The 25869-nt window shown below is 57.0% G+C and overlaps 1 protein-coding gene across 1 annotated transcript in view; it reads right to left on the bottom strand.

The window, feature by feature from the left end:
• Positions 1–25490, bottom strand: part of NSG1 (neuronal vesicle trafficking associated 1) — a 31788-nt gene extending 6298 nt beyond the window's left edge. Inside the window, exons 1-4 of the mRNA XM_044767848.2 lie at positions 25270–25490; positions 24736–24890; positions 21080–21196; positions 3083–3193 (exon numbers count right to left, since the gene is read on the bottom strand). Coding sequence (XP_044623783.2) covers positions 3083–3193; positions 21080–21196; positions 24736–24864 — 357 coding nt within the window. The 5' untranslated portion in view covers positions 24865–24890; positions 25270–25490. The remainder of the gene's footprint in view (positions 1–3082; positions 3194–21079; positions 21197–24735; positions 24891–25269) is intronic.
• Positions 25491–25869: the final 379 nt, after the last annotated feature.

Below are 25869 nucleotides of genomic sequence, written 5' to 3'. Positions count from 1 at the left end.
CCCTGGCACTGTCGGCGCCCTTCAGCCTTACTCACAGCGGGTCCACTGTGAGAATGTGTGCGCGCACGGTCTCTACAAGGAACCCTCAAATGTAAAAGTGTGGCTGCGTCTGGGCCAGTCGCCCCCTTATGTTTAAAACTTTTCTATAATACACAGGATAACTTCATGGTTTAAAAAAAAGCAGAAACCTAGCATCCTCCCCAGCCCACAGGAGGAGCCTTCCTCTCTTCCACAGCCCCTGCAGGGGCGCCTGCCCTCGGGTCCCCTACCTGCCTGCATGCCACAAGCTCCTGTGCCCATCAGCCCTTCCCACGGGGCCCCCTCTGGGCCTTGGGGTCAGCAGGCCCAGCCGTCTATGTCCTCAGCACAAGCCTGGCCTGCAGCAGGTCCTCACCAGGCCCCTTGGCTGAGCTGGCCCATCCTCTTTAGATCCCAGGCACATGAGCCCTGTGACAACCCCCTGGAAGAGGTGGCCCCAGGCCTTCACAGTCACTCTATGTCTCCTCTTCCTGACACTCAGCGGTGTCCACATCCTCAGGATCTGTGTCTGCTCGCAGCCGGTCCTCCACCAGAATAAAAGCTCCAAGGGCAGGACCTGTCCCACACTGTGCTCCCAGCACCCAGCCAGGCGCACGGTAGGAGGCACTTAATAAATATAGGCTGAAGATAGAAATGAAGAGAGGGCGTGCCCTTGGGCAGGATGAAGAACATCTCTGTACCCCATTTTCCTGCTGGTAAATGGGCATCTAACAGTATCTACCCCATGGGGTTTCTGGAAGCATTCGGTGAGATCTTAGAGTAAGAGCCCTGTGTAGAGAGCCCAGCGTCTGCGTGTGATACGTACTCGACACACACGCAAGAAGGAGGGAGGAGGGGACTTGTGTGCGTGCTCACACCACCCCTTCTCCAGCTTTAGCTGAGGGCAGTCGGATACAGCCAAGCCCCTGGCCCTCCCAGCTATGTTCTCCAGGAAGGACACCCCCAGTAGATGCCAGTGGAAAATGCCAGTCCCAAAAGACACAGATCCAGAACAATCTATCAGGGACGCTCAAGTCCCAAGGCTGGCTGTCACCACAGTCCCCTGTAGAGCCTTTTCAACACGCAGACACCTGCTCCCTCCAACACTGTGGCGAGTCCGAGAAGCAGAGCCTCGTGTCCCGATTCCACCCGGCCCAGGTCATTGAGCAGAACTTGTCCCGCAGCAGGGGGGACGCAGGTTCAGCCTGGCCCGCGCCCCATGCGGGAACGTGCCCCCGGCCCAAGGAGAATGAGCCGGGAAGGAAACTGGATCCTCCCGCTGGGCTGCTGGCCTCAGTTACTTGTGAGCCGTCTGTCTGGATGGGGACTTCCAGTCCTCTCTGCACCCCGGTTCCCATCAGGGCACTGCTCCTGTGTCATCTTGGCTCCCTCTCCAGGACATCAGCCCGAGTAACCAGCTCTGGGCCAGGTCCTCCCCCCTTGTCCCTGCCCTGCGTCCCAGAGTCATTCTTCCAGTGTCACATAGGTCTCCCCTCTCCATCTCCAGCACCCAGACCTGTCCAGACCCTCTTCTCTTCCCTGATCCCCTGCAGCAGCCTCCTCTTGCTCCCTACCAACCTCCAGTCCCCTCCCCAGGCTACTCGAGTGACCACCCCATCACCTCCCCCTCCTCCAGGGGCCTTTGCCTGGCACTGTGTTCTGGCCATAGCCAGTTCATCTTCCACTGCCTCGCAGTCCCCCAGCGAGATCACACCTGGGCCGGCTCCCAGCGTGCCCTCTCCCATCCTGCTGTCACCTGTGTGTCCTCCTCCCCCAGCCTGCCTGGTTCAGCCCTGCTGGCCTCCAGGGTCTGCTCATGTGTTCCCCTCCTCGAAGCCCCCAGCCCTCTGGATCAGCCTCCTTTAAAGCCTGCTGTCGTTCCAGCCTCCAAACAGATGTAAACTCTTCCAGCCCCAGCCCAGGGGTGGGGGGCTTCCCTCTGCCTGGATGCGCTTCCCCAGGTGGCTGCGTGGCTCCCTCACAGGCCTCCTATGAGCCTTGCTAGAACTTGACCTTCTAGAAACTGCAGCCCCGACGCTGCTCTGCTTTGCTTTTCAGTGTTTATAACCTCCTAACTCAGGGTACAGTTGACTTATGTTTCTTTTGAGAATGTCGGCGAGCTTCTAGAAGATGGGGGTCTTTATCTGACTGGCTCCTGGCTGTGTTCCAGCCCTGAGCACAGCGCCATGTGGAAGGAGGGAAAGGGCCAGGCCAGAGCCATGACTTCCAGTCTGGCCTGCCACCTCGGGGAACGGCTCTGCGTCTCCCGTTAGCAAAACCCAAACAGCTGCCGCCCAGGGACAGCTCACACCCCCAGCCTGTTGGAGCGCATGCTCAGAACCAATAGCCGGGGCTCTCCTGCTCTGAGTTCAGCCGTGCCAAATCCTGGAGACGATCGCACTTCCTCTTCACATTGGCTCTGGAAAGTTCACAACCAAACGTGGGGCCCAGATGCTGCGTGTAGGGAAAAGGGAATCCCAGCAAGTGCGTTCCCTTCCTCCTGGCTTCGTCTTCTCACCCTCCTCTGCCTCCGTGTACTTTTCTTCACTTCATCCTGTTGTCCCGGGTGTGCGCTTATGTGCCACTTGCAGGCATCACAGCGCATTCCACAAGTGTGGAGAGCCCAGCGACGCAGCACCGTGGCCGGGAGGGCAGGCAAGGGACACGTGGTTGGGAGGTGGGTCGTGCTCCCAGCCCTGTCCCAGATCCACGTGGCCTGGGGCAAGCCCTCCCCTCTCTGCACCTCAGCTTCCCGCTGCCTCCCCACGGCATGTCCTTCCTCTTTCATGTGGCCGAGCTGGGCCTGCCTGACAGGAGGGCCTGTCCCAGCAGCTCCGTTCCTACAGGTCCCACCACGCCTCCTGCCCCCTGGCCCTCTGCCTCCCTCCCCTGACCCCGCAGGGCCTCCCACCAGGAACCTTCCACAAGGACCCCCATCGCTGGCCTTGGATACAGAGCTCAGGGCCCCTGCTGCTCTAGTGCCTGTCCCCGGGGCGCCGCAAGGTCAAGTGAGAGGGCAAGGTGCAAAGGCATGCCAGGGTCGCAGGGCGAGGCGGAGCTTTACCTTGAGAATGAAGCCATCGGGGCAGGCGCGGTCATACTTGTACACCTTGTAGACAACCAGGAAGACGACACAGGTGAGGAAAGCCAGAGCAAAGAGGACCAGCACGGAGACCTGTGGGCAGAGGTGGGGACGTCAGGGAGGCTGGGAAGACCGTGTGCTGGGGCAGCCAGACAGATACACATAGATGCACAAAGACAGACGCACACCAGCGTGCGCAGAGACTGTCCCTGGAAGGAGGCACAAAAACACGGATCCTGGAAGGTGTCTGGGGATGAGAGGGCGGCCAAAGCACTTTCCACTGGACAACTTTTTGTACCGTTTTGTCACCACGTCCATAAGTCGCCTTTATTTTAAATTAGCTATTTTTAGTACTTGGGGCCCTGCAGAGAGCACTCGGGGTACAGATACGATCAAGCCTCACGGACACCAGACACAGTTGAGACGTGGATGCAGGCTACCCGTCTGACTGCCGCCAGTCACCGAGGTGACATCAACCGCCCGCTTATCGACAATCCCCTAGATGGCTCCTGAGCCGCGTATGCAGTGCTGGGACGCCGTGGCCCACGGACAGCGGCCCTGTTGAGCTGGGACCAGCTGAGCGGGAAGGACAGACCCTCCTGGGCTCCCTCACCTCTGCACACTCGGTTTGAGCGTGTCCCCTCCCCAGAGGGCAGTTCCCACGAACACACGGATTTGGCTTTCTTCGCGCTGTACGCCAAGCACACAGCTCAGTATGTGCTCAGCTCACGTCTGCGGATGGATGTGCGACCACGCAGGAAGACCACAGGGGTGGGAGAGCCTGCCCCAGCTGGAGGGCATGGGGGATGAAACGACACTGGGTCTGGGCCTTGTAGATGCTCACCAGGTGCCGGGAGCCACCTGGCAGGGGCGAGAGCATGTCCTGAGGCTAGAAGGGCCAGCAAAGGCGCTGCGGGTCAGGTCGGGGAGGGGCGAGACTCCCCACTGGGCTTAGCAGAGGGATGGCTCTCAGGCTCCCGAGCAGGGAGAAGGAGACAGAGCAGCAGGGCCCTGGGCACTGGGCCAGGCCAGGGCCTCCATCCGCGTTAACCACTCACTGCCCACCTTCCCTCCCAGGGCTCAGTGGGGGTGAGCTCCTTCCCCAGCCACACACAGCCCCGCAGCCACCAAGTGCAGGGAGCTCTGCCGCTTCCTGAGACTGCAGAGAGGCCTGCTGGTCTGAGGAGTCCCTCGGGCAGAGCACAGTGAGCCCCGCCCTGGGCTCAGGACCCCTGCCTTCCGTCCCCCCCATACTGTGCTGGGCACTGGGCATACAGCGTGAAGAAAGCCAATCTGTGTGCTTGTGGAGACTGCCCTCTGGGAGGGGACAGTCTGTGGAGCCTCAGCTCCCATATAGCCTCTCGGAGCCATCAGTGCGCATGTGTGAAAGGGGAACACAGCATCTCTGGCCAGGGTCCTGGGTAACATGAGAAATGAGCACGAGGAGTGTGTTATAAACCGCACAGCATGCTCACCTAGAAGACAGGATGCCAGCCCCACTGGGAACTCTCTGAGGTCACCCTGGGGAACCCTCCCTTCCTCCCTCCCTTAGGGAGCCCCGTGCATCCCTCTGCACCCAGCTTAGGCACAGGCACTGAGGTCCAAGTTCCACCCGCAGCTCTACAGCTCACTGGCTGTGTGACCCTGGAAGCCCCTGAACCTCTCTGAGACACAGGCCCCTCACCTGTGACACAGGACAATGGTTCCCCACCTACCTGGCGCTGTGAGGCTGTGAAGGGGGAATGACTGGGCAGATGCCCACAAAGAACCATCATAAGTCCTGCAGCGGGCATTCATCTCATCACTGTGCCCTGCCCCCAGTGCCCAGCTCTTCATCGCCAGGGTCCAGAATCCTCCTTGAGCCTGCGTCTTGGCTACTAGGAACCCAGGCCAGGGCCAGCCTGCCAGCCAGCTCAAAACTACAAGACAGCCTGCTGTGCCAGGGCTGGCCCCACCCAGGGCGCCCTCCTTTCTAGCTCACCCTGCTGCACTGCAGGCTGGCTTGCCACACCCCGGGACAGGATGAGGGGCAGCACCCAGAGTCTGCTGGCCCAGCCTGCCACTCTCTCCCTTCTCCCTGCATGGCCACCCAGGCCACCTGCCATGCCCCCAGCTGCGAATCCCCATCTCCAAGCGCCACCACGCCCACAGCTCACACTCACTACAGCCTGGACGACGCCATCCCCTCTGTGTCCTCGCCCAGGGCACGGCCCCTCACACCCCAGGCTGCAAGAAGTCTCTATCACCTCTGATGAGGCCCTTCCTGCCCATCTCTGAGTCCTGTCAGTCCCTGTCAACGTCTTTGTCCTCCACCCCTTTTCCCTCCTGTGACCCCTCACCTGGTCTCTCAGGGCCGTCAGCTCTCTAAGGGCCAGAGACACTCCAGGCTGTCTGGACAACCTATATTGCATACGGAGCCCATGCCTGACGCGGGGACACAAACAGGATGGAGCCACGGCTGCCTCAGGGCCCAAAACCCCCACGGGGAAGGTGCCATCTGGGTTTCAGTGGTGGCTCCAGCACACAACAAGGACACACCACCTGGCCCAGGGAGACTGCAGAGGCAGCTGAGCTGGGTGATGCTGCAGGAGCTCGAATCTGCCAGGAAGGGGAGGGGGCAGTGGCCCTAGGGGCATGTGGCAGCAGAGGGAACAGCCACAGCACATGCAGGGCTCTGCAACAAGACCAGCAACCCTGCCAATGCGTGGGAGAGGCGGGAGGGCAGGGCTATGGCACAGCTCTGCAGCCAGACTCTGAGTACATCAGCCAGCTCCTCTGGGCCCAGGCTCCTGCCCGCCAACGGCAGTGAGAGGACTCGGCTTCCGCCAAGGACTCCAGGCAGAACTGCTGGGACAGCGCCTGGGCGTGGCAATAGCTATGGAAGGAAGCGTTTGCTCTTGTTGCTGCAGCTGTCACCACTGTCATTCCCTCACTCACTCAGATGGCACAGCTGGCAGATGCAGAGCTGGGCTCTCAGCCCCAGCCATGCAGCCTCTCACGCCTGCTGCCGTGTCGTACTCTAGCCTCCTCTCCTCACATCACCTCGGCTACTGCTCACCCAAATCGACCTGCTGGTGGCCCCTGGGGGCAGCAAGGGCAGCTTCAGGGGCTCTCTCCACAGTCTAGCCAGCAGGGCTGCCTCCCCCAGGGTGCTCCGTGGGGAGAGCTGTATTTAATATAACTGGCCTCCTTTGTAACCTTTTATAGTTTATTTTAGGCATTTGAAAACATTATTCTAAGAAGAGGTCCATGGCACACAACAGATTAAGAGGCCCTGTTAGAAATGATTTCCTCAAAATATTAGCAAACTGAATTCCACAATACAGTGAAAGGATCACACACCATGATCAAATGGGATTCATTCCAGGGATGCAAGGATGGTTCAATATCCACAAACCAATCACTGTGATACAGCACATTAACAAAATGACAGATGACCATTCTATGATCATTTCCACATATGGAGAAAAAGCACTTGACAAATTCAACATCCATTTATGATAAAAACTCTCAACAAAGTGGGTACAGAGGGAACGTAACTCAACATGATAAAGGCCATATATGAGAAACTCGCAGCTAACATCACGCTCGATGGTAAAACACTGGAAGCTTTTCCTCTAAGATCAGGAACAACACAGGGATGCCTGCTCTCACCACTTCTATTCAACACAGTACTGGAAGTCCTCGTCAGAGCAACTAGGCAAGAAAGAGAAATAAAAGGCATCCAAACAAAAAGGAAGAAGTAAAACTTCACTATTTACAGATGACATGATATTATATATAGAAAACCCTGAAGACTCCACCAAATAACTGTTGGAATAAGTGAATTCAGTAAAGTAGCAGGATACAAAATTAATACACAAAAATCTGTTGCATTTCTATACACTAATAACGAACCATCAGGAAGAGAAATTAAGAAAACAATACCATTTACAATTGTATCCAAAAGAATAAAACACCTAGGAATAAATTTAACCAAGAAGGTGAAAGACGTGTACGCTGAAAACTGTAAAACCCTGATGAAAGAAACTGAAGATTACACAAAGAAATGGAAAGATGTTCCATACTCATGGATTGGAAGAACTGACGTTGTTAAAATGCCCATACTACCCAAAGCAATCTAGCAATTCAATACAACCCCTCTCAAAATTCCACTGGCATTTTTCACAGAAACAGAACAAACAATCCTCAAATATGTAGGGAGCCACAAAAGACCCAAGATAGCTAAAGTAATCTTGAGAAATAAGAACAAAGCTGGAGGCATCACGCTTTCTGATTTCAAACTATATTACAAAGCTATAGGAATCCAAACAGTATGGTATTGGCATAGAAACAGACACACAGACTAATGGAACATAACAAAGAGCCCAGAAATAAACCCACACATATATGGTCAATTAATTTATGACAAAGGAGCCAAGAACATAGAATGGAGAAAGTCAAGTCTCTTCAATAAATGATGTTGGGAAAACTGGACAGCCACATGCAGAAGAATGAAACTGGACCCCATCTTACACCACACACAGAAATTAACTCAAAATGGATTAAAGACTTAAACGTAAGACCTGAGACCGTAAAACTCCTAGAAGAAAACATACGCAGTATGCTCCTTGACATTGGGCTTGGCGATGACTTTTTCACTTTGACACTAAAAGCACAGGCAACACCAAGAAAAATCAACAAGTGGGATTATGTCAAACTAAAAAGCTTCTGCACAGTAAAGGAGACCAACAACAAAATGAAAGGCAACCTACCGAGTAGGAGACAAGGTGTGCACATCATACGACTGATAAGCACTAATAGCCAAAATATATAAAGAACTTATATAACTCCACAGCAAAAAACAAGCAATCCGATTAAAAACTGGGCCGAGGATCTAGCAGACATTTTCTCAAAGAAGACACAGAGATGGCCAACAGGCACATGAAAAGGTGCTCAACATCACTAATCATCAGGGAAACGCAAATCAAACCACAATGAGATATTACACCTGTTAGGATGGCTGTTATCAAAAAGACAACAAATAAGTGTTGGCGAGGATGCAGAGAAAAGGGAACCCTTGTACACTCTTGGTGGGAATGCAAATTGGTGCAGCCACCATGGAACACAGTGTGGAAGTTCCTCAAAAAATTAAAAATAGAACTAGCACATGATCCAGCAATCCCACTTCTAGGAATACATCCAAAGAAAACGAAAATATTAACTCAAAAAAATATAGGCACCCCTATGTTCATTGCAGCATTATTCACAATAGCCAAGACGTGGAAGGAACCCAAGTGCCATCGGTGGATGAATGGATAACAAAAATGTGGCATATTTATGCAATGGAATATTACTCAGCCACACAAAGAAGGAAATCTTGCCATTTGCAACAACATGGATGGACCTTGACGGCATTATGCTAAGTGAAATAAGTCAGACAGAGAAAGACAAATACCACGTGATCTCATTTTATGTGGAATCTATTTAAAAACCCAAGCTCCCAGACACAGAGAACAGATTGGTGGTTGCCAGAGGCGGTGGGTGGGGGGTGGGTGAAACGGGTGAAGAGCGTCAAAAGGTACAAACTTCCAGTTATAAAATAAAAATAAATAAGTCCCGGGGATGTAGTGTACAGCACGGTGACCATAGTTAATAACACCCTATTGCATAGAAAGTTGCTAAGACAGTAGGTATTCAAAGGCCTCATCATGAGAAAAAAAAATTTGTAACTATGTATGGCCACAGATGTTAACAAGACTTAGTGTGGTGATCACTTCACAATAAAGACAAATATTGAAACATTATGTTGCACATCTGAAACTAATGTCATGCTATGTGCTAATTATATCTCAATACAAAAAAGAAAAATATGATATCAAGTCCCAGAGACATGGAGCGTCCTTAAATCACTGAATTTGGACGCCACGTTGGAGTTGGGTTCACAGCGCCCCATCTGTTTAGGTTTAAAAATAGCCCCCAGCTCTGCAGGGCCATGGGGAACCACCTCCTCGGGGCTCCCCTCCTGGAACCCGGCCTGCGCCTTTCATCCGGGATTCCTGGGCCCCATGGCCAAGGAGCTCACAGAAGCGAGAAATGAGAACACGAGAGTCCCCGGAATAGCCGAGGGAGGAGGGCAAAGAAATCTACAGAGAGTCAGCAGGAGGCACCCGGTGTGGCAAAGCCCTGCCCTGCAGGCTGTCCCCCGGCTTTCCCCGCACCTTGGCAAACCCCAGGGCTTTCCCGGGCCCCAGAGTCTGCTCAGACCTGGGAAGCACCCTGTGGTGGGAAGAGAAGTGCGGGTCTGCAATTCACTCTGTGGCATGATGTCCCCCTGTGGTTATCATGGCCTGAGGAGAGTGCCATGGGCCCTTCCAGAAAGATCCCCAACTGGCTCAGAATTGGACCCCGGCTCTGCCACCTGCCAATTATGTGACTGAGCAGGTCACCTGCATCTCTCCTCTCTGAAGAGGGAACAATGCCTTAGGCTCTTACAGTTTATCAGGAGAATGACAAGGCATCAAGGGCTTGAGAGCATGTCAGCCCCACGTGCTGGGCCCGTTATGGGTTCAATTGTGTCCCCCCAAAATGATACATAAGTGGTAAGCCCCGGTACCTCTGAATGTGACCTTATCTGGAAATAGGATCTTTGTAGATGTGATTAAATTAAGTTGAGGTCAATAGGGTGAGCCCTCATCCAGCATGACTGATGTCTTTATAAAAAGTGGAAATTTGGACACACACACACAGGGGGAAGGTCACGAGACAACGGAAGACTGGAGTCCTGTATCTACAAGCCAAGGAAAGCCAAAGATGGCCGGCAACCCCCAGACACTAGGAAGAGGTGGAAAGATTCTCCGCTGCAGGTTTCAGATGAAGCACGGCCCTGCCGAAACCTTGACCTTGGACTTCTGGCCTCCAGAACTGTGGAAGGGTAAACTTCTGCTGTTTGTGCCCCTCAACCGGTGTCCCCCGTGGGAGCAGCCCGAGCAGACTCATGCAGCCCCTCATCCCGGGGCTCTGGATTCAGGGGGCGCAGGTCTGCATGCCTCTCCTGAAGGTGTTCTCTCTCCGCCGTCATCCTTGTTCCTTCCCCAGCCGGCCAGACTGTGCTGCCGGCTCTCCTCACCCTTCAAAGCCATGGACAGGCCCGCTGCCTCCAGGAAAGCTCTGGAACATCCCAGCCTCTCTGGACACCAACAGCACATGTGTGCACCACATCGGCCAGCATCTACTGTCTCCTAATCTGTGGCCCAGTTTGGAGACTTTCCTGACCACCCCCACCCCCCACCATGAGACAACTGGGAATATTCCAGAACAAGGTGTGAAATTACTTAACCAGACATGCCTGTTTCCTCCAGGCTCTGGGAGTATCCTTTAGGCTTTCTCTCATTGACACACCATGACTATGAGCTTCTGAAGAGCCCGAGACATCAGCGGCTCCATCTTTCAACCAATTCCAAAAACTCTGGGCCAAAAGACAAACTCACCATTCATTGCCCAACGTATGTCGAGAGCCCTGGGTTCCAGGCCTGTTCTGCCAACACACACACTGACTCCAGAAAGAGCATCTGCCCCTGCCGCTTGCTTCCCTCTCAGCTGTGAAAAGAGGATGCCGGCCCAGCACCCAAGTTCACAGTGGGGGGTGCAGGAGACCTGTGCTGGGCCCCAGTGGGACACAGCGAGCGCTCGCTGCACAATGGAACCCCACTTCTCACAGTGTTGCAGCATCAGGGCAAGGAAGATGCTCGGAGGCTGTCAGATCCAGCACCTTCCTTCACATGTCATGGAAGCCCTGTCACTGCAAAGGCAACACCTTCAATCCAGGCCAACAGGACACCTAGGTGGTCCTAGGAGTCCCAGGGTACCCATCAGAAGAGGAGCAGCAGCCATGGGCAATGACCCAACCTGAGCACAAAGAAGGGGCTCACCCGTGGTCGGGTATCAGAATGACAGGGGCTCTAAGGATCCGAGGCTGGGAGCCTGCCCAGAGCAGCGACAGTAGAATGTCAGAGGCAACAGCCAGGCATCGGTATTATTGCAAACTGCCCAGACACCGCCTGTGTGCAGCCCATGCTGAGAACCATGGGGCTAAACAGAGGGTCCCCCTTCTGCGTGGAACTCCTGGAGCCTGGGGGCTGCTCTCACCCCAGCCTTTGCACCCTCAAGCCAAACACCACTGTACCAGCTGCTCCGGAGACTGCCGCCACACCCTGCACTAGGGAGGCAGCGTAAATAAAGCTTGTCTACTCCTTGTGACAGCGCCTGCGAGGCAGTGTTACTGACTGCGTTTCACAAACGGGGAAACTGAGGCTCAGACATGGAGATGACTAGGCCATGGCAAGCCACCTGGGTTGGCTGAATAATGTCTCCCAGATGTACCCAGGTCCTAATCTCTGGAGCCTGTGCGTGTCACCTTATATGGGAAAAGATTCTACTACCGAGGAGAAAGCGATGAGAAGATGGAGCAGAGAGAGATTGGAAGATGCTGTGCTGCAGGCAGTGAAGATGGAAGAAGGGGCCACGAGCCAAGGAATGTGAGGACTGTGGCTCTAGAAGCTGAAAAAAGCAAGGAAGCCTGCTGCCCCAGGGTCCCCAGAGTGAGCCAGCCCTGTAGACACCTTGATTGGGCCCCGTGAGGCTGTGAGGACTCCTGACCTCCAGAACTGTGAGAGGAGACAGCCAGGGGGTGGTCCTTTGTTCCAGCAGCCCCCAGAGACTAGCTCAGTTCCTCGAGCCGCCTCCCCACAGGCTAAAGCGGCGCCTCCCAGTGCCTAGCGAGCCAGTGGGCAAGTGGAGCCAGGTGGCAGGCAGCCCCTCTCCCAGTGCGTCCTACAGAGCAGCCCTCAGCGTCACCGGAGCCGACCCGAGGACCTACACCTCAAAGGGAACAGAAATTCAGTGCGCAGAGGCGCCGCTGCTCTGGGTTTTATTAAGCAAATGACCGCGCATGGGAAGGAGGCAGGCCCCAGGGCACCTCTGCCCTCCACAGGCCCTGGAGCCCAGAGAGCCTGGGTGATGACAGTGCCTGACCCCACACCTGGACTCTCCAGGGTGGGCTGTGGCCCTGGAGGCCAGGGACGAAGCCCAGGAGTGCCTCGGGTGGGAGAAGGGTATCTCCCTAGGAGCAGGGCCGACGTCTCTGTTAGGCACCCCAAGCCCACTGCTGGGCCCACGATGCTTGTAGAGCTCAAGAAAATGGTTTTTAATTTTGTTTAAAAACCAAAAAAGAAGAAACAATATAATAATGAGCATGTAATAATGAATCCAGCCTGGATTATATTCATCTTTAGACCGAGGCAGTCATAAGATAATGTCATTCTTTTTTATTAGGAGGAAGGGCCCACAAAGGCAAAAGTGCCTCGGCCCCAAGGCCCCGCCTTCTTCCGTCTCTGGAACCCACGATGGCCGGCAGACGTTCTCAGGAGAGCTGGCTGCAGCCACTTTGGAGTGTCCTTGGCCCAGCAGCGGCAGCCCTGGTCTCTGCCAAGTGGTGTGAGCTCCTCACGAGGCAGGGTGAGGCCTGCGGAAGGGAAGGGCCTGCCAAGGGGGCCCCCTATCTGCGGTTGAGAAGCTTCCAGGACGCAGTGTCGGGTCTTGAGGAGGAGCTCACCAGGGAAGCGCAGGGAAGGTGCTCTCACAGCGACACGGGTCGTGCCAAAGCCGGGAGGCATCAAAGGACGCGATGTGCTCGGTGTGGCTGGAGCACCACGCGTCCTGCAGGAGGGGACACGAGCCGGGTGGCAAAGGTCCCTGCATGCCGCACCAAGAAGTGGGAACCCAGACAGTTCCTGGGCATTGCAGGATCCCAGCAGGCGGCTGCCGCTAGTGACAAATTAGCATTTCTCACAGCACTGGGAGGTGTCGCCAGTTGGCTGCAGGACAGATGTTTGCCACTGATTTACGTGTGTGAGAGAGCGTGTGTGTGTGTGTGTGTGTGTGTGTGTGTGTGTGTGTGTGTGTGTGGGCAGAATCTACACTATCTGTAGATTGACATCACTTTCGTGCAGCTGCCAGTAAGGCTCTCCAGCAGAGACGACGGGGCGGGATTAGAGCTGCTGCTGCCACGCGTCCTCGGGCGTGTGCCCTGCCGGGGCCCTGGGCGGCCCTGCCCCTACTGCCATGGGCAGTGAGCTGTGAGGGGCCGTGGGTGGGGGCGGTGTGGGTGGGGGAGGGCCTGCTGCAGGGTTTCTACTGTTTTTACCAGTGACCTCTGTGGCAGCCAGGTGAAGCCAAAATGCTTCTCAGAATCGTGCTTTAAATACATCAAACTCTCTACCTAGGATCACAAAGGAAACCAATGATACTGAAATAGTAGTATGAAAATATTGCAAAAATATAGCTTTGTGAGGTAACGAAATATGCGCTTCTCTATTAATACCCCAAACAAGACTGCAACTTCAAAGGGACAATGCGAGCAGACACTTCCGCAGGTCTTGGCGACAACGGCAGGGCGATGCGATCCCACCTGTGATCTGCACCGTGATGGTCACACGCATTGCTCATACTGCTGTCGTTTACTGCCGACAGTGAACGTGAAAGAAGGTGTACGCTGCGACCTGTAAAACTGCTGAAAGAAGTTACCAGAGACCCAAACCAACGGGAAGACAGCCTGTGTTCCTGGACTGGAAGACCCCCCAAACTGACTGACAGATCCAGTGCAGTCCCCGTCAGAATCCCGACAGCCTTTGTGCAGAGATGGAAATTGCAAGGGATCCTCAATAGGATGCGAGGAATCTTGAAAAGGAAGAATAAGTTGGAGGACTCACCCTTCCCAGTTTCAAAACTTGCTACAAAGCTACGGTAATCAAAACAGTGTGGTACCGGCATAAGGACAGCCATGTAAATCAATGGAACAGAACAGAGTCTAGACATAAAACTGTGCGCCCATGGTCAACTGACAAGGGGGCCAAGACCACTGAATGGGGCAAGAACTGTCTCTTCAACAAATGGGGCTGGGACAACTGGATGTCTGCCTGCAAAGGAATGAAGGCAGACCCTTACCTCACATCATATACAAAAGTTAACTCAGTATGGAACAAAGACCTAAATAGAAAAGCTAATGCCATAAAACTCTTAGAATACACAGAGGTGATCTCACCACCTTGGATTGGGGAATGGTGTCTTAGATATGACACCAAAAGCACAAGGAACAAAAGAAAAAATAAATTGTACCTTACCAAAATTAAAAAATTTTGTGCTTTAAAGAACACTACCAAGAGAGAGAAAAGACACCCCACAAAACGGTAGAAAATATCTGCAATTGATATATCTGATGAGGATCTGGTGTCCAGAATATATAAAGAACTCTGACAATTCAACAACAGAAAGACAAACAACCCAATTAAAAATGGGAAAGAACTTGAACAGACATCTCTCCAAAGAAGATACACAAATGGCCAACAGGCACAGGAACAGATGCTGGGCGTTATCAGCCACCAGGGAAACGCAAATCCAAACCACAATCAGATACCACTTGACGCCCACTAGGACGGCTACGATAACAAAATAAACAAGAGCAGCTGTTGGTGAGGGTGTGGAGGAACGGGAAGCCTTGTATGTTGCTGGCGGGAATGCAAAATGGCGTAGCCACTGTGGGAAACAGCAGTTCCTGAGTATGTTCAACACGGAATTGTCATGACTCTAATCCTGCTCCTAGGTGTAGACCCCAAAGACCTGAAAACAGGTGTTCAAACAAAACCCTGTCCCCGAATGTTCCTGCAGCACTGTTCCCATCAGCCAGAAAGCGGAAACCACTCACTGTCCACCGGGAGATGAAGGGGGCATAGCCCTACGATGGAATATTACTCGGCCATAAAAAGGAACAGCGTACTGACACACGTGACCACGTGGATGAACCGTGAAGACGGGGTCGCCCAGGCTGTGGCGGGGTCCTAAAGAGACAGTGAGTCCGAGCCAGAGCAGCCCTACCCAGAGGCAGAGGGATCCGAGCGGAGTTTTCTGGAAAGAACAGCCAGGAACGGGTAACAAATGGGATGCGGGTCCTGGGATGAACTGTTTAAGGAGTTTATAAGGAGGGGACCACGTCCCAGATACTTGGGACAGTCCTGGCTGATGGTTACTGCCCCAGCAGCCCAAACGTGCAGTGTCCACTGTCCTCAGAAGTGTCCCCCCATCTGGGCCATAAGTTATGTGGCCACTCAACTTACAAGGCCCTGGTTGCTGTCCCAGTTCTCTACACGGTCACCGTGAGTTGGGAATTAGTAATCACCCATTTCATAGGTGAGGGGCTCAAGCATCATTTGAATTTGCTGTGTCCCCATCTGCTCTTTCTGGCCTGGGGCCTCCTCTCCTGCTGGGGGCCTCCTGGGGGTCACTGCCCAGCTTGGGTGGCAACTAGGACGTCTGCAGCAGGCGACAGTCACCCGGCGGATCCCACACAGCTGCTGATGTGGAAGACAGAGCCTGGGGGGCTTGGAGTCAGATGGCTGTGGGCCCGCATCCTACTTCCACCCCTGGTTGGCTGGGTGACCTTGAGCCTGTTCCTTAACCTCTCTGACCTTGATTCCCCCCTACAAAATCAGGACAGCAAGATCAGCCTTCAAGACTAAGACAGAAAGGAATGACAGTCATGAAGCTCGGCGCCAAGCAGGCCCTGCGTTGAGGGCGGCTGGGTTATTCTTGCTCCGCTCCGTCCTCCACCCTCAGCAGGAGGGAAACGGAATGTGCATTTCTGCTGAGTAATGCAGTAAAAAAACAAAAATATCTTGGAAAAATAAGATGAATCCTGACATCTTCGAGTGTTTACAGCACCAAATATTTTAGGTTACCCACACAAAAGTGAACACACAGACACCACCCCCTAAGATGACTCAACCCACTGATGATCCGGTTCTGGATGAAGCCCCCACTCTGCAGCTGGGCCAGAAAACCATGGGCTCTCTGACCGCAGATCCGGGCTGCCGAAACCCGCAAGATGCTCGGCTGCAGGTTACGGGGCATCCAAAGGCATTTATAGGACCTCTAGTGCCACCACGGGAAGACCTCCCCCACCGCTGGATGCCAAGGAAATGGTGTCGCCGGTCATAAATATTTAACAAATGCATCTTGAAACACACCAGGGGATTACTGGAGAGTGTGGGAAACAGACGAGCGCACAGGAAGCTCAAGGTCATTAAGGATATGAGAAAAGGATTCAAACCACCCACCGAATCCTTTGTAACAGGATGCAAGGGGACACCCCCACTGCAGCATCGACTGCCAACAATGGGGACCATTCAGACAAACTTGGTGTCCCCTTTAGGACCTTCTCCCTGCCCTGTGCTGGCCAGGACAGACGTTCACTCGCATTTGGGGCTGACCCTGGCACCTCGTAAAGCCCTGAAGGCAACGTGGCACCAGCTCACGGGGTGCGGTTGGCTCGCCGAAACCCTTAACTCACAGAGAGGGCTGCAGATCTCCGAGATGTCAGCAGCTCTCTGTGCCCACAGCCAGAGGCACGAAGGGCTCGGGAGAGCCCGCTGGAACCTTCCTTCAGTCGCCCAATTACCACCCCTCTGCCTTCCAGGATCAGGGAGAGCTTCAGGAAGCAGCACCCTGACAAGCCGCTCTGCACGGGCGAGCGGGAAGGCGAAATTAAAAAAACGTTTAGCTTTAGCGCATTTGAGAAACATCTCAGCCGTGTTTGTTCTCGGCATAAATACACCTCTAATTAATTAAACGGCCGCTTTCCTCATCGACACGAACCTCCTCGGAAGCCTAGACTTTTGGCCGCCACTGGGTGATTCATGCTGCAGTCCCAGGGTGGCGGAGTCCACCGATCCCTCCCCAGCCAGCGGTTACCTAGCAACCAGCCTAGCAACCTCGCAGCCAAGAGATTAATCCCCGAGCGATAATCATAAAGTAGCATCCAAAAAGACATCTCGTCTCAAGGATGCCATCCAAAGGTAGGCAGAGACAAGGCGCAGAGCAGCCAGCACGCGGCTCCTGAACTGCACAGATAAGAGACAAAAGGAGGACGCGTTATTGACTTGTTGCTTCCACAGCTGAAAGGCACAATCTCATTCTGCGTTTCACACACAGGGATGAAAAGAACCGAGGAGGTGGCTGGGCTGGGGAGCCACACGGAAGCTGCTCGGCCACCAACAGGATGAGGAAGATGTTCTGTCACAGCTGAAGCTGTGACTGACCCCAGGCCCGGGCCAGGGGGAGGATCCTGCTCTCATCACACATTCATCTCAAGCACGTCCTCTTAGCACACGCTTCCCAGTTTTCAGGAAGAGCCCCAACCCTTGACCAGCTGCACGCTTCACTGTGTGTGCATTCAGATGCTAGAAACATAACCAGGCAATGAAAGGCCCAGAGAACATTCCAGAAGGGCAGGCAATCTTAGCATTTCCAAAAGGTGCCAGGCCTCCTGAGCCTACCCGGCCCAGGGGCTGGAACGCACTCCCACCCATAAAGGGTCGCAAACTCAGCAGACATTAGAACCATCTAGAGAGCTTGTTACAGTGCCTATTCCCAGGGTGCAGGGCTCCTCTATGAAAATGGACCTTCCGGTGACTGTGATGCAGGCAGCCCCAGACCCCGTGGGATGCACAGTGCTGTGGAGAATGCCTCTCAGCAGACCCCACAGCGGTGCTCAGGGAGCTGGGGAAACCTCCTGCCCTTTCCAGAAGGGCCTGGAACAAAAGCAGGGGGCACCTGCAGAAAGCAGGTTGTTCTGCTGTGCGAGTCTGGCCTACAGGCCTCCTGGCCTCACAGCCCACTCTGCTGTTCACTGACTGACTGTGTGACCTTGGCCATGTCCCTCGCCCAACTGGGTGAGAACTTACGACTGCCATCTGTCAAGGGCTTACACCTAGGCATGGCCCAGAGAGAGGGCTCCATCAGGAGCTGGCACTGAAGTTGCTCAGCCAGCGAGGGGCCTGCAGGCAGACCCTGGAAACCTCACTGGTCCCACTCCATCCAGGCTAGCAGCACAGTCACGGACTGCCCATCAGGCCACTCCTGCGCATGACTTCAGCCCTGGAGAGGAGGCAGCATGATGGAGCCCTCACCGTGCCTAGCGCAGCGGGGCTGAGGACCAAGAGCCATCTGTGCCAGGAGTCCCCGCGCCCTCCCTTCTGCCCGACCTGGTCTCAGGGCGCTGCTAGGCCCTGCTTCCCTCCCAGGTCACTCACTCAGGTTGAGGGGCCTTTCCTCCAAATGCCACCCCACTGGACCTCGCCGGGACACCTGGTCACAGGCCTCACCCCCGAAGAGAAGTACGGGCCAAGAGCTGCCCCCAGAGGAGGGCGCTGGGGGTAGGGGAGCCTGGACACTGTGATACAAAGGAAGGGACGAGAGAAAAGTGGTGCTTCCACTGCGGAGGCCTCAGGGTGCGTGGGCCTGCCGCATACCTGAAGGCTGCTGGGAAGCGGGGGACTTGCGTCCAAGGGGCTAGATCGCAGGCCACAGGGCGGCAGTCACCGGGAAGGGTTTCAGATCAAAGGAAAAGGATTCTTGGGAGCAGACACTCCCACAGTACGAGGGGCACCTGGACTTAGAGCGCCCCACGCAGACCCGGTCTCCAGGAGAAGCCACATGACCCCAGCCCAAGAGCCGGCTGCTGGGTTCAGGCTCTCTGTATTGATTTCCCCTCAACTGTAAAATGGAGGTAATAACAGTGCATACTTCATGAGGTTTTTATGAGGATTAAATGAGATAACCAACTCAACAAGCTTGGCCCCATGTCTGGCTCATGGGAGCACTCCATGACTGGGAGACACGGGTACTGCCTCCGTACACAGGGCAGTGAAACACCAGCAGGGTGGGGTTAATCCCCGGAGGCTTCCTGGCGGAGGTGATACCTGAGCTGGCACTGGAAGGAGATGGAAGGGGAAAGGGGTCTGGGAGCTGGAAGGTGGGGCTGGGGGGAGGTGCGTACGGCAGGAGGTGTGGTGGAAAGGCACGGGCCCCGGGGGCACCAGCCCCCTGGTGACCACCTGGGACTCAACAGCGTCATCTGTCAAAGGGGCCAGCACACCCCCTTGGGGGTGGTTGTGAACGGCAAGGGGGCCACAGATGCTAAGTACATGGACACGCCAGGCCTGTGTAAGCCTGGGGAGATGGGCTCGCTGCGATGCAGGGAGCTATGGAGTGCCTACTGCATACATCACCTTCCCAGACGTCCCCAGGAGGTGACAGCAGAGATGAGGCAGGTTCTGCCACCACAGCCCGTCCCCTCGGACGGGCACAGACCTTCTAAGCCTCAGGTTCTGGGCAGCGGGAGCCAGGGAACCATACAGAGGCTCAGCTGTGGCTGCCAAGGGCCCTGGTGGCCGATGTGTGTCACCCATGCCTTAAACAAGGGACCTGGGGACCTGCATCAGGTGAGTGTGCGGGGAAAGCGCACACGGACACCGGAGCTGGGGGACAGGGCCCGGCACACCACAGACACTCAACAGAGGAAGGGACAGTTCAAGTGGCACACTGCGCCCTGCTCTGTGGGGACCTAAATGCCGGGGCTGGGAGACGCGAGGTCCAGTCAGGGGTGAGAGACGCAGACACACTCAGGGGTCGGCCAGCGGAGTGACGGGGACCGTGACCTGGAAATTGAGGGCACTTCTGCTGCAGCAGGGGGCAAGGCCAGGGCGTGGGCCAGCCAGGTCTGGGAGTGGCAGCACGTGAGACACCTGCACAGCTGGCTGGCCACGGCGGGAGAGAGATGCTGACCTCGGGGCCACCGACCTGGTCCCGGCCAAGAACCTCACAAAGGTGTGAACTGCCAGGTCAGCAGCCTCTGGCAGAGCCTCTCAGACCGCCCCGCCTCCTTCCACCCTAGCAGAGAGCTCAGGTGCAGACCCCACTGGGCCTCAACTTCCCCGTCTGTGAAACGGGTTACCCTGATCGTGCCCAGCTCTCGGGGCAGCGTGCCGGGAGGGCTAACACAGTGAACGCCCCACCGACACAGGAGACGGCACCTCGGGCAGGACCCGCCGGCCACGCAGGCCCTCACAGTTTCCTGCGGCCCAGTGAGGTGGCGTGGAGCATGGGCGCGAGGGGGGGAGTAACAGGCAGGTTACCCCAGGCTCCCCTGTCACCCCGCAAAGCCACCTCACCTGTCCCAGCTTCACGTCCGCCTATCAGCCGGTCCCCAGGTTGTCATGGAGATGGATTAGGGCACCGTGCACAGGCGCTCTACAAACCGCAGGGGGTGTGGGTGTGCGGGCGCCTGTGCACCCATCCACGTGGGGCCCCGGGGAGCCAGCCAGGGCCCCTCTTCGAGGCCTGGAGACCACTGGTGTCTCCCAGATCACTGTCTCTCGTGTTTCCCAAAGGATGTTTCCAGAAGATCAACAACCTAACCTGCTCCTCAACCAACACAGCCTCCCATGCTCAGAGGCCACCAGACTGTGGGGAGGGCTCCGCCCCTAGACCTGGCTGGACCCCACCCCTTTCAGCAGCTGCTTCTCCCTGAAGAACCATCCAGAGCAAGGCTCTCCTCCCCAAAGTGAGCGCCTCCAGCAACCGTGTGCAGAACGCACTGGCCACGTGCCGTGTCTGGGGGCGAAGGACAGAGGCTGAACGCAGGGGCTCTGCATCCTGGCCCTGCCACCTATCGCCGGGACTGCTCCGTGCCTCAACTTCCCATCTGCAAAATGGGTTATCCTGCCAGTGTGACCTCCCAGGGAGGGTCGCTCAGAGGAGCTAGCCGAGCCCGGGGCTCAGCACCGTGTCCTGCACACAGTAGGCACAACACCACACCCTTCTGTGTCTGCTTCCTTCCTGAACTGCCACAGACTGTAACGTTTAGTAAAGGATTTTTCATACGTGTATAACCTTTGTCTAAAGAAAGTTTAGATGTGGGTTTTCCGTGTTAACACTAAGCAGTATGTGATCATTTTGGAAGATGAAGAAAGAGTGAAATTTTAAAAACCACAAGGTGCATTTTGCCCAGTTGGGATCCTGTCCCTGTTGCTCCACGGTCATCTCTGCAGCTGGTGGCCACCTCCTGGGGCCCAAGGCAGCATCTCCCCCACCTCCAGGGCCACTCACCTTAAACCTCTCGGTGACGCCCTCGGTGATGCTGACGGTGAACTCGGCTATCTTGGGAGCCCGCGCTTTGCCTTTCTTGCGGTCAGGTTCATATTCGGTCTTAGTCTTCACGACCACCTTGGCCAGGAGACAGAAGAAAAATGTCAGTGGTACGGCCAGATGTGTCAGGCACATCGCCCAAAGAGGATGGGGTGGGAACTCTGGTGTTCAGTCCCCACCAGGCCAGGAAGGATTTCACAGAAAGAATGAGAACAGCTGCCACTTACTGGAAATCTCTGTGCCAGGACTTGCAGAGAAGTTACCCGTTAATAATCCTGATAGCAGCCCCCTCCACAGGGAAATGTGATAACTGAGGCACAGAGAAGTTAAGCTCATTGGCCAAAGCCACACAGCTAATAGGTGGCCGGGCTAAGAGGAGTCAGCTGGACTCCTGACTCCAAACACAGTGCTCCCTCCACCACCGAGCATGCTCGCCGGCCCAGGTGGGGAGGACGCGTTGGGTTGGCACTGGTCTCTCTCTGCCTCAATGGCAGAGCAGGAGGAGATTCAAGCGCCCGGCTTCCCTCCAGGACTAGGAAGGAGTGGGCCGCCCGCCTTCACAGACACCGGTCTCGGGTCAGCATGTCTCCACCTCACCATGCCCCTCTCTCCCCAGGAGGGTCTCCCTGCTCTTACTGCCCCCACTCTCTGCTGGGAAGCGGGAGGCGTTTGCCCAACCAGGAAACCCGTCCAGCCCTGCCCTTCAGCCTCGCCCTCTCTCTACCGGCACTGCCCTCATCACTCCCTGTGGCCGAGGTCTGTCTACTCTGTCCCCACCGGCCGGCAGGGGCTCAGGAGAGGGTCGAGGGGTTACAAGGCTCCCATTCGCAAAGCCCATGCCCCAGAGCAGGAGCCAGGAGGCGGCTGCCGACTGGAGAACCAGCCACACTCCTGCTCTTCCTCCCAGGTGACAACATCCCTTTCACTGGGGACCCAGAGTTTTGGGGGAGATATCTGCTCCTCTGTGACACTGGGACCCAGGATGGAACAAGGAAACTCAGCGAGTCAGGAGGGCCGGCCCCGGGCAGGCAGCTGGAGGGGCTCTCAGACCAAGCGGTGACCCCAGAGCCAATCTCGGTGAGGAAGAATTGGGGGAGAAAGTGGCCCATGCCAGGTGCCACTGAAAAAGGATCCCAAGGGCCAGGTACCCTGAAACCACACTCTCGTCTTGAGTGACCTTCTCCATGGAGACGGAGGATGTGACAGCTGGGTGCCCACCCCAGGACGAGCCCGTCTCTTGAGGCAGCACTTGGACATCACTCTGCCATCCGTCCTCAAGTCCCAAGCGTACCTGACCAGCTGTGACCTTGAGCACACACTTGGCCACTCGGAACCTCAGTGTCCTTGCCTGTGAAATGGGGGCAAAGCCTGTCTCCCCGGGCTCCGCTGAGGAGGGGGACTCCATGAGCCCAGCGGGGACCAGTCAGTGTCCCGCCGGCCTGGATTCAATCTGCATCTGCCACTAACAGGCGAGGTGACCTTGGGCAAGTCCCTTAAACTCTCTGTGCTCCCATTTCCACATCTGCAAAATGGGGTAACGATGGTCGTCACCCTCACAACGTCAGCGCATTCACAGATGAAACCCGTAAAGCACACAGACGAGGGCCTGGCGCACGGTAAGCATCCACACAGGTCAGGGAAGACAGGCCCTGACAGTGCTGCCAGCTCTGGGGCCACCGTCACTCGGGACACAGTCTCAGGACAGATTCTGTTTACAACCCTAACAGCTATCTGCTCTCAAACACCGTGTCACCTGGGACAGGCGACATCGCCTCTCTGACCCCTGGCTGTGAGCAACATGCTACCGCTGTTCAGGTTAAGAGGTCTCGTGTGAGAGATGTCTGGCCCCAAGCTGGGCAGAGCAAGAGGCCCTGCCAGAAGCTTCTGCCTGCATGCTGGAGAACGGTGGCCTTCAGCCCAGTGACCTTGGCCACGTCCCGTAAACTCTTTGAGAGTCAGTTTTGTCATCTGTGACCCCAGAAATCTTCTAGCCCACCCACTGGTCCCTACAAGGATTCTCATCTCCAGAGCATCACTGCCCGTTGCCCTTCTGTTTGAATACACCCAGGGATGTGAGACTCATCACCTCTCTGAGCTGCCTAGGCTACTCCTGAGGCCCGACTGGCTGGCTGGGGCTTCATCCCTGCCTGAATCCTCCGTGACATAAGCCAGCTGTGTGCCGGACAGTTCTGGAATGGAACAGGCTGAGGGCAAAAGAGGCAGCTCAGCTGAGCCGGGGGAATCACCTAACAGAGGTGCTATCTCAGGCCAGGCCCTCCTGGGCTCTCTCTCAGCTGAGGGGCCCACGCGGGAGGGGAAGGAGGGGCAGCCGGCCGGCTGGGCTCCCCGGGCAAGTCTGTGCCCAGACAGGGAAGGGGAGCCGGGCCGGGGCCCACGGAGCCCTGGCTCTCCGCACAGCCTCTGCAGGACCGCCAGCGTCCGGAGCGGCCCCACTGGGGCCCGGGGGCACACGTGCGACCTGCTGAGCCCCTTCCCCAGAAGGCAAGCACCTGCCGCCAGCCTCGCTCCTGCCCCGCCCCCACCCACCCAAAACACAGCAGAGTGGGGGGATCAAAACCACTCAAACGGGCCCACCGTGGGAATGAAGGAATCCTCCAGAAGGGAGGGGCCCTCCGCAGGGACATTCCCCCACCCGCACGCCCGCCCTGTGGCCAGCAATCACCAGCATCAAATACAAAGCCCTGAGTCAGCACCTCCCTGCGGGGCTTAGGGGACAGTAAGTCGAGTGCGCCCCCTCGCGGCCGGGCGGTTCGAAGCAGCAGCAAGGCCGTCAGCACGGACGCTGCGCTCCTATTTCAGGTTCGAGATGTACAATCCAACCGTCCAGACTTCTAAACATCGTATTTACCTTGTTGAGCGTTGACACTTGAAAATATTATCCTTAACGGACAGAAACTACTTGATTGGATGATGTATTCAAGAAAAGAGAGGATCCTTTAAATTTAGCAAAAAAAAACCCCACCCCACTTTGGGGAAAGGGTGATGGATGAATGGCTGTCCCCAGTCACACTAATATCGCGCGCGCAGAGCACTTCTTTGGAGATTTCACAAAAGGAACAAAGAGGCGAAGGGGGCGATATGAGAGCAGCGTCCGCCCTGCCGTCTGGGAGGGGCGGCGGGCAGGGTAAGGAGGGAATCGGCCCCTAAAGAGGGTCCTTCTGGGAAGGAGAGGGGCCTCCCCACCGCAGTGGGGCAAAGGGGCTGAAACGGCAGCACCTGGAAAGGCTGCGCCGCCCCTGCGCTCACCCCAGGCCCAGACACCCTGGTACCATAGGCAGGGGCAGAGCTGGGGGAGGCAGCTGGGGGGACGGGGACCTCTCTCCGACAAGACTCCCACGAAAATCAAGAAGGGACCTTTCCCCGACCGCCTTCCATTGTTAGGACGAAGCTGTCATGTAAGGCAAGGCGCCCCCACGCGCGATCCAGAGTCGCGCGCAGGGACGTCGCCCTCCGGGGGCTTCCTCCCGCCGCCCGAGCCCGCCCCCACTTCGCGTCCCAGCGCACGCGGCGCGTTTCTTTTGTTGCGGCCGCCGCCCGAGATTTGGGGGTGCGCGCCCGGCAGCACGGGGGTACAGGGGTGCGGGGGGGCCTCTCACCTTATCCGGGGGCGGAAACTGCAGCTGATTGACATCGAGGGGCGTCATCAGGGGGATGGTGTCGAAGCCATCCTCCAGCAGCGGCTGCTTGGTGCCCTTCTCCGCGAAATTGTTCCCCAACTTCACCATCGTTCCGGGAGACCCGAAGCTGCCGCCTGCGGAGGGAGGGCCGGGCGGGAGTCACTGCGAGCCGGACCCACCCGCCCACCCGGCGTCCGCGAGCTCGCCGGCCCCCGCCTCGTCTCCGCGGAGGGGTCGTGAGGACGCGGAGGTCACGGCCCGAGGGGGGCGGGGTGCTCTGCATTTGTAGACCCTCGTCCCGCTGGACAAAGGCGCCCGGCGCAGGGGCGCACCGCGGCCGGGGAGGGGGCGCCGCCCCTGCCCAGCCCGTCTAGACGCGTCCCTCGCCCTGGCGCCGCTGCGCCCGGAGAGCCCCGTGCCTCCCCCCGGGGGGACGCGCGGCCCCAGAGCCCGCTCCCCGGCGGGCAGGGTCGAGCCTCGGGGCCCGGCGGCCCCGCGCCGGCCGGCACTCACCCGACGCCCCGCTCCGGCAGCTCTGCGCTCCGAGCCTCCGCGCCGCCCGCGCCTGCTCGCAGCAATGGCGGAGGCGGCGCCGCGCGGGCCGGGGCGGGGAGCCGAGCGATTGGGCTCGCGGCCGCTCCCTCCTCCCGCCGCCGCCTCCCTCCCTGCCGCTCCCGGGGGTTAATTGTGCGCCGGTGAGTGTGCGCGTGTGGCGGCGGCAGCGCCTCCGCCTTGACGCAGCGCCCGCCGGGCCGCACAAAGGAGCGCGGGGCGGGCGCCCGGGAGCGCTCCCTCGGGACCCCGCGCCGCCCCGAGCTGGTGGGGGGGAAAAGCGGGGGAGATAGGAGGGCGCCCCCGATGGAGGCTCGGAGGGCACCCCAGGGCGGGAGGCGGGGGGGTCGCAGAAAGAGGGGTGCGGGCTGCGCAATCCTGGGGCGGCGGCCTGGGCGCACGGCGATTCGAAGCGAGAAAGGGGAGGGGATCCTATGAATGGAGCGATCCCCCGAAGTAGGGGGAGGGTGCCTCGCCCGCGGCCGCGCCCACCTGGGGGTCCTGAAGGATGGTGAAAGGTTTTGGGGGTAGGGTTCCAGGGGCCAGTGGTCGATGGCAGGG

Source organism: Equus asinus, chromosome 3 (genome assembly GCF_041296235.1).
Source record: "Equus asinus isolate D_3611 breed Donkey chromosome 3, EquAss-T2T_v2, whole genome shotgun sequence".
NCBI lineage: Eukaryota > Metazoa > Chordata > Mammalia > Perissodactyla > Equidae > Equus > Equus asinus.
Note: the sequence above shows the minus strand (reverse complement) of the source record. Positions and strands in the feature narration are given on the sequence as shown.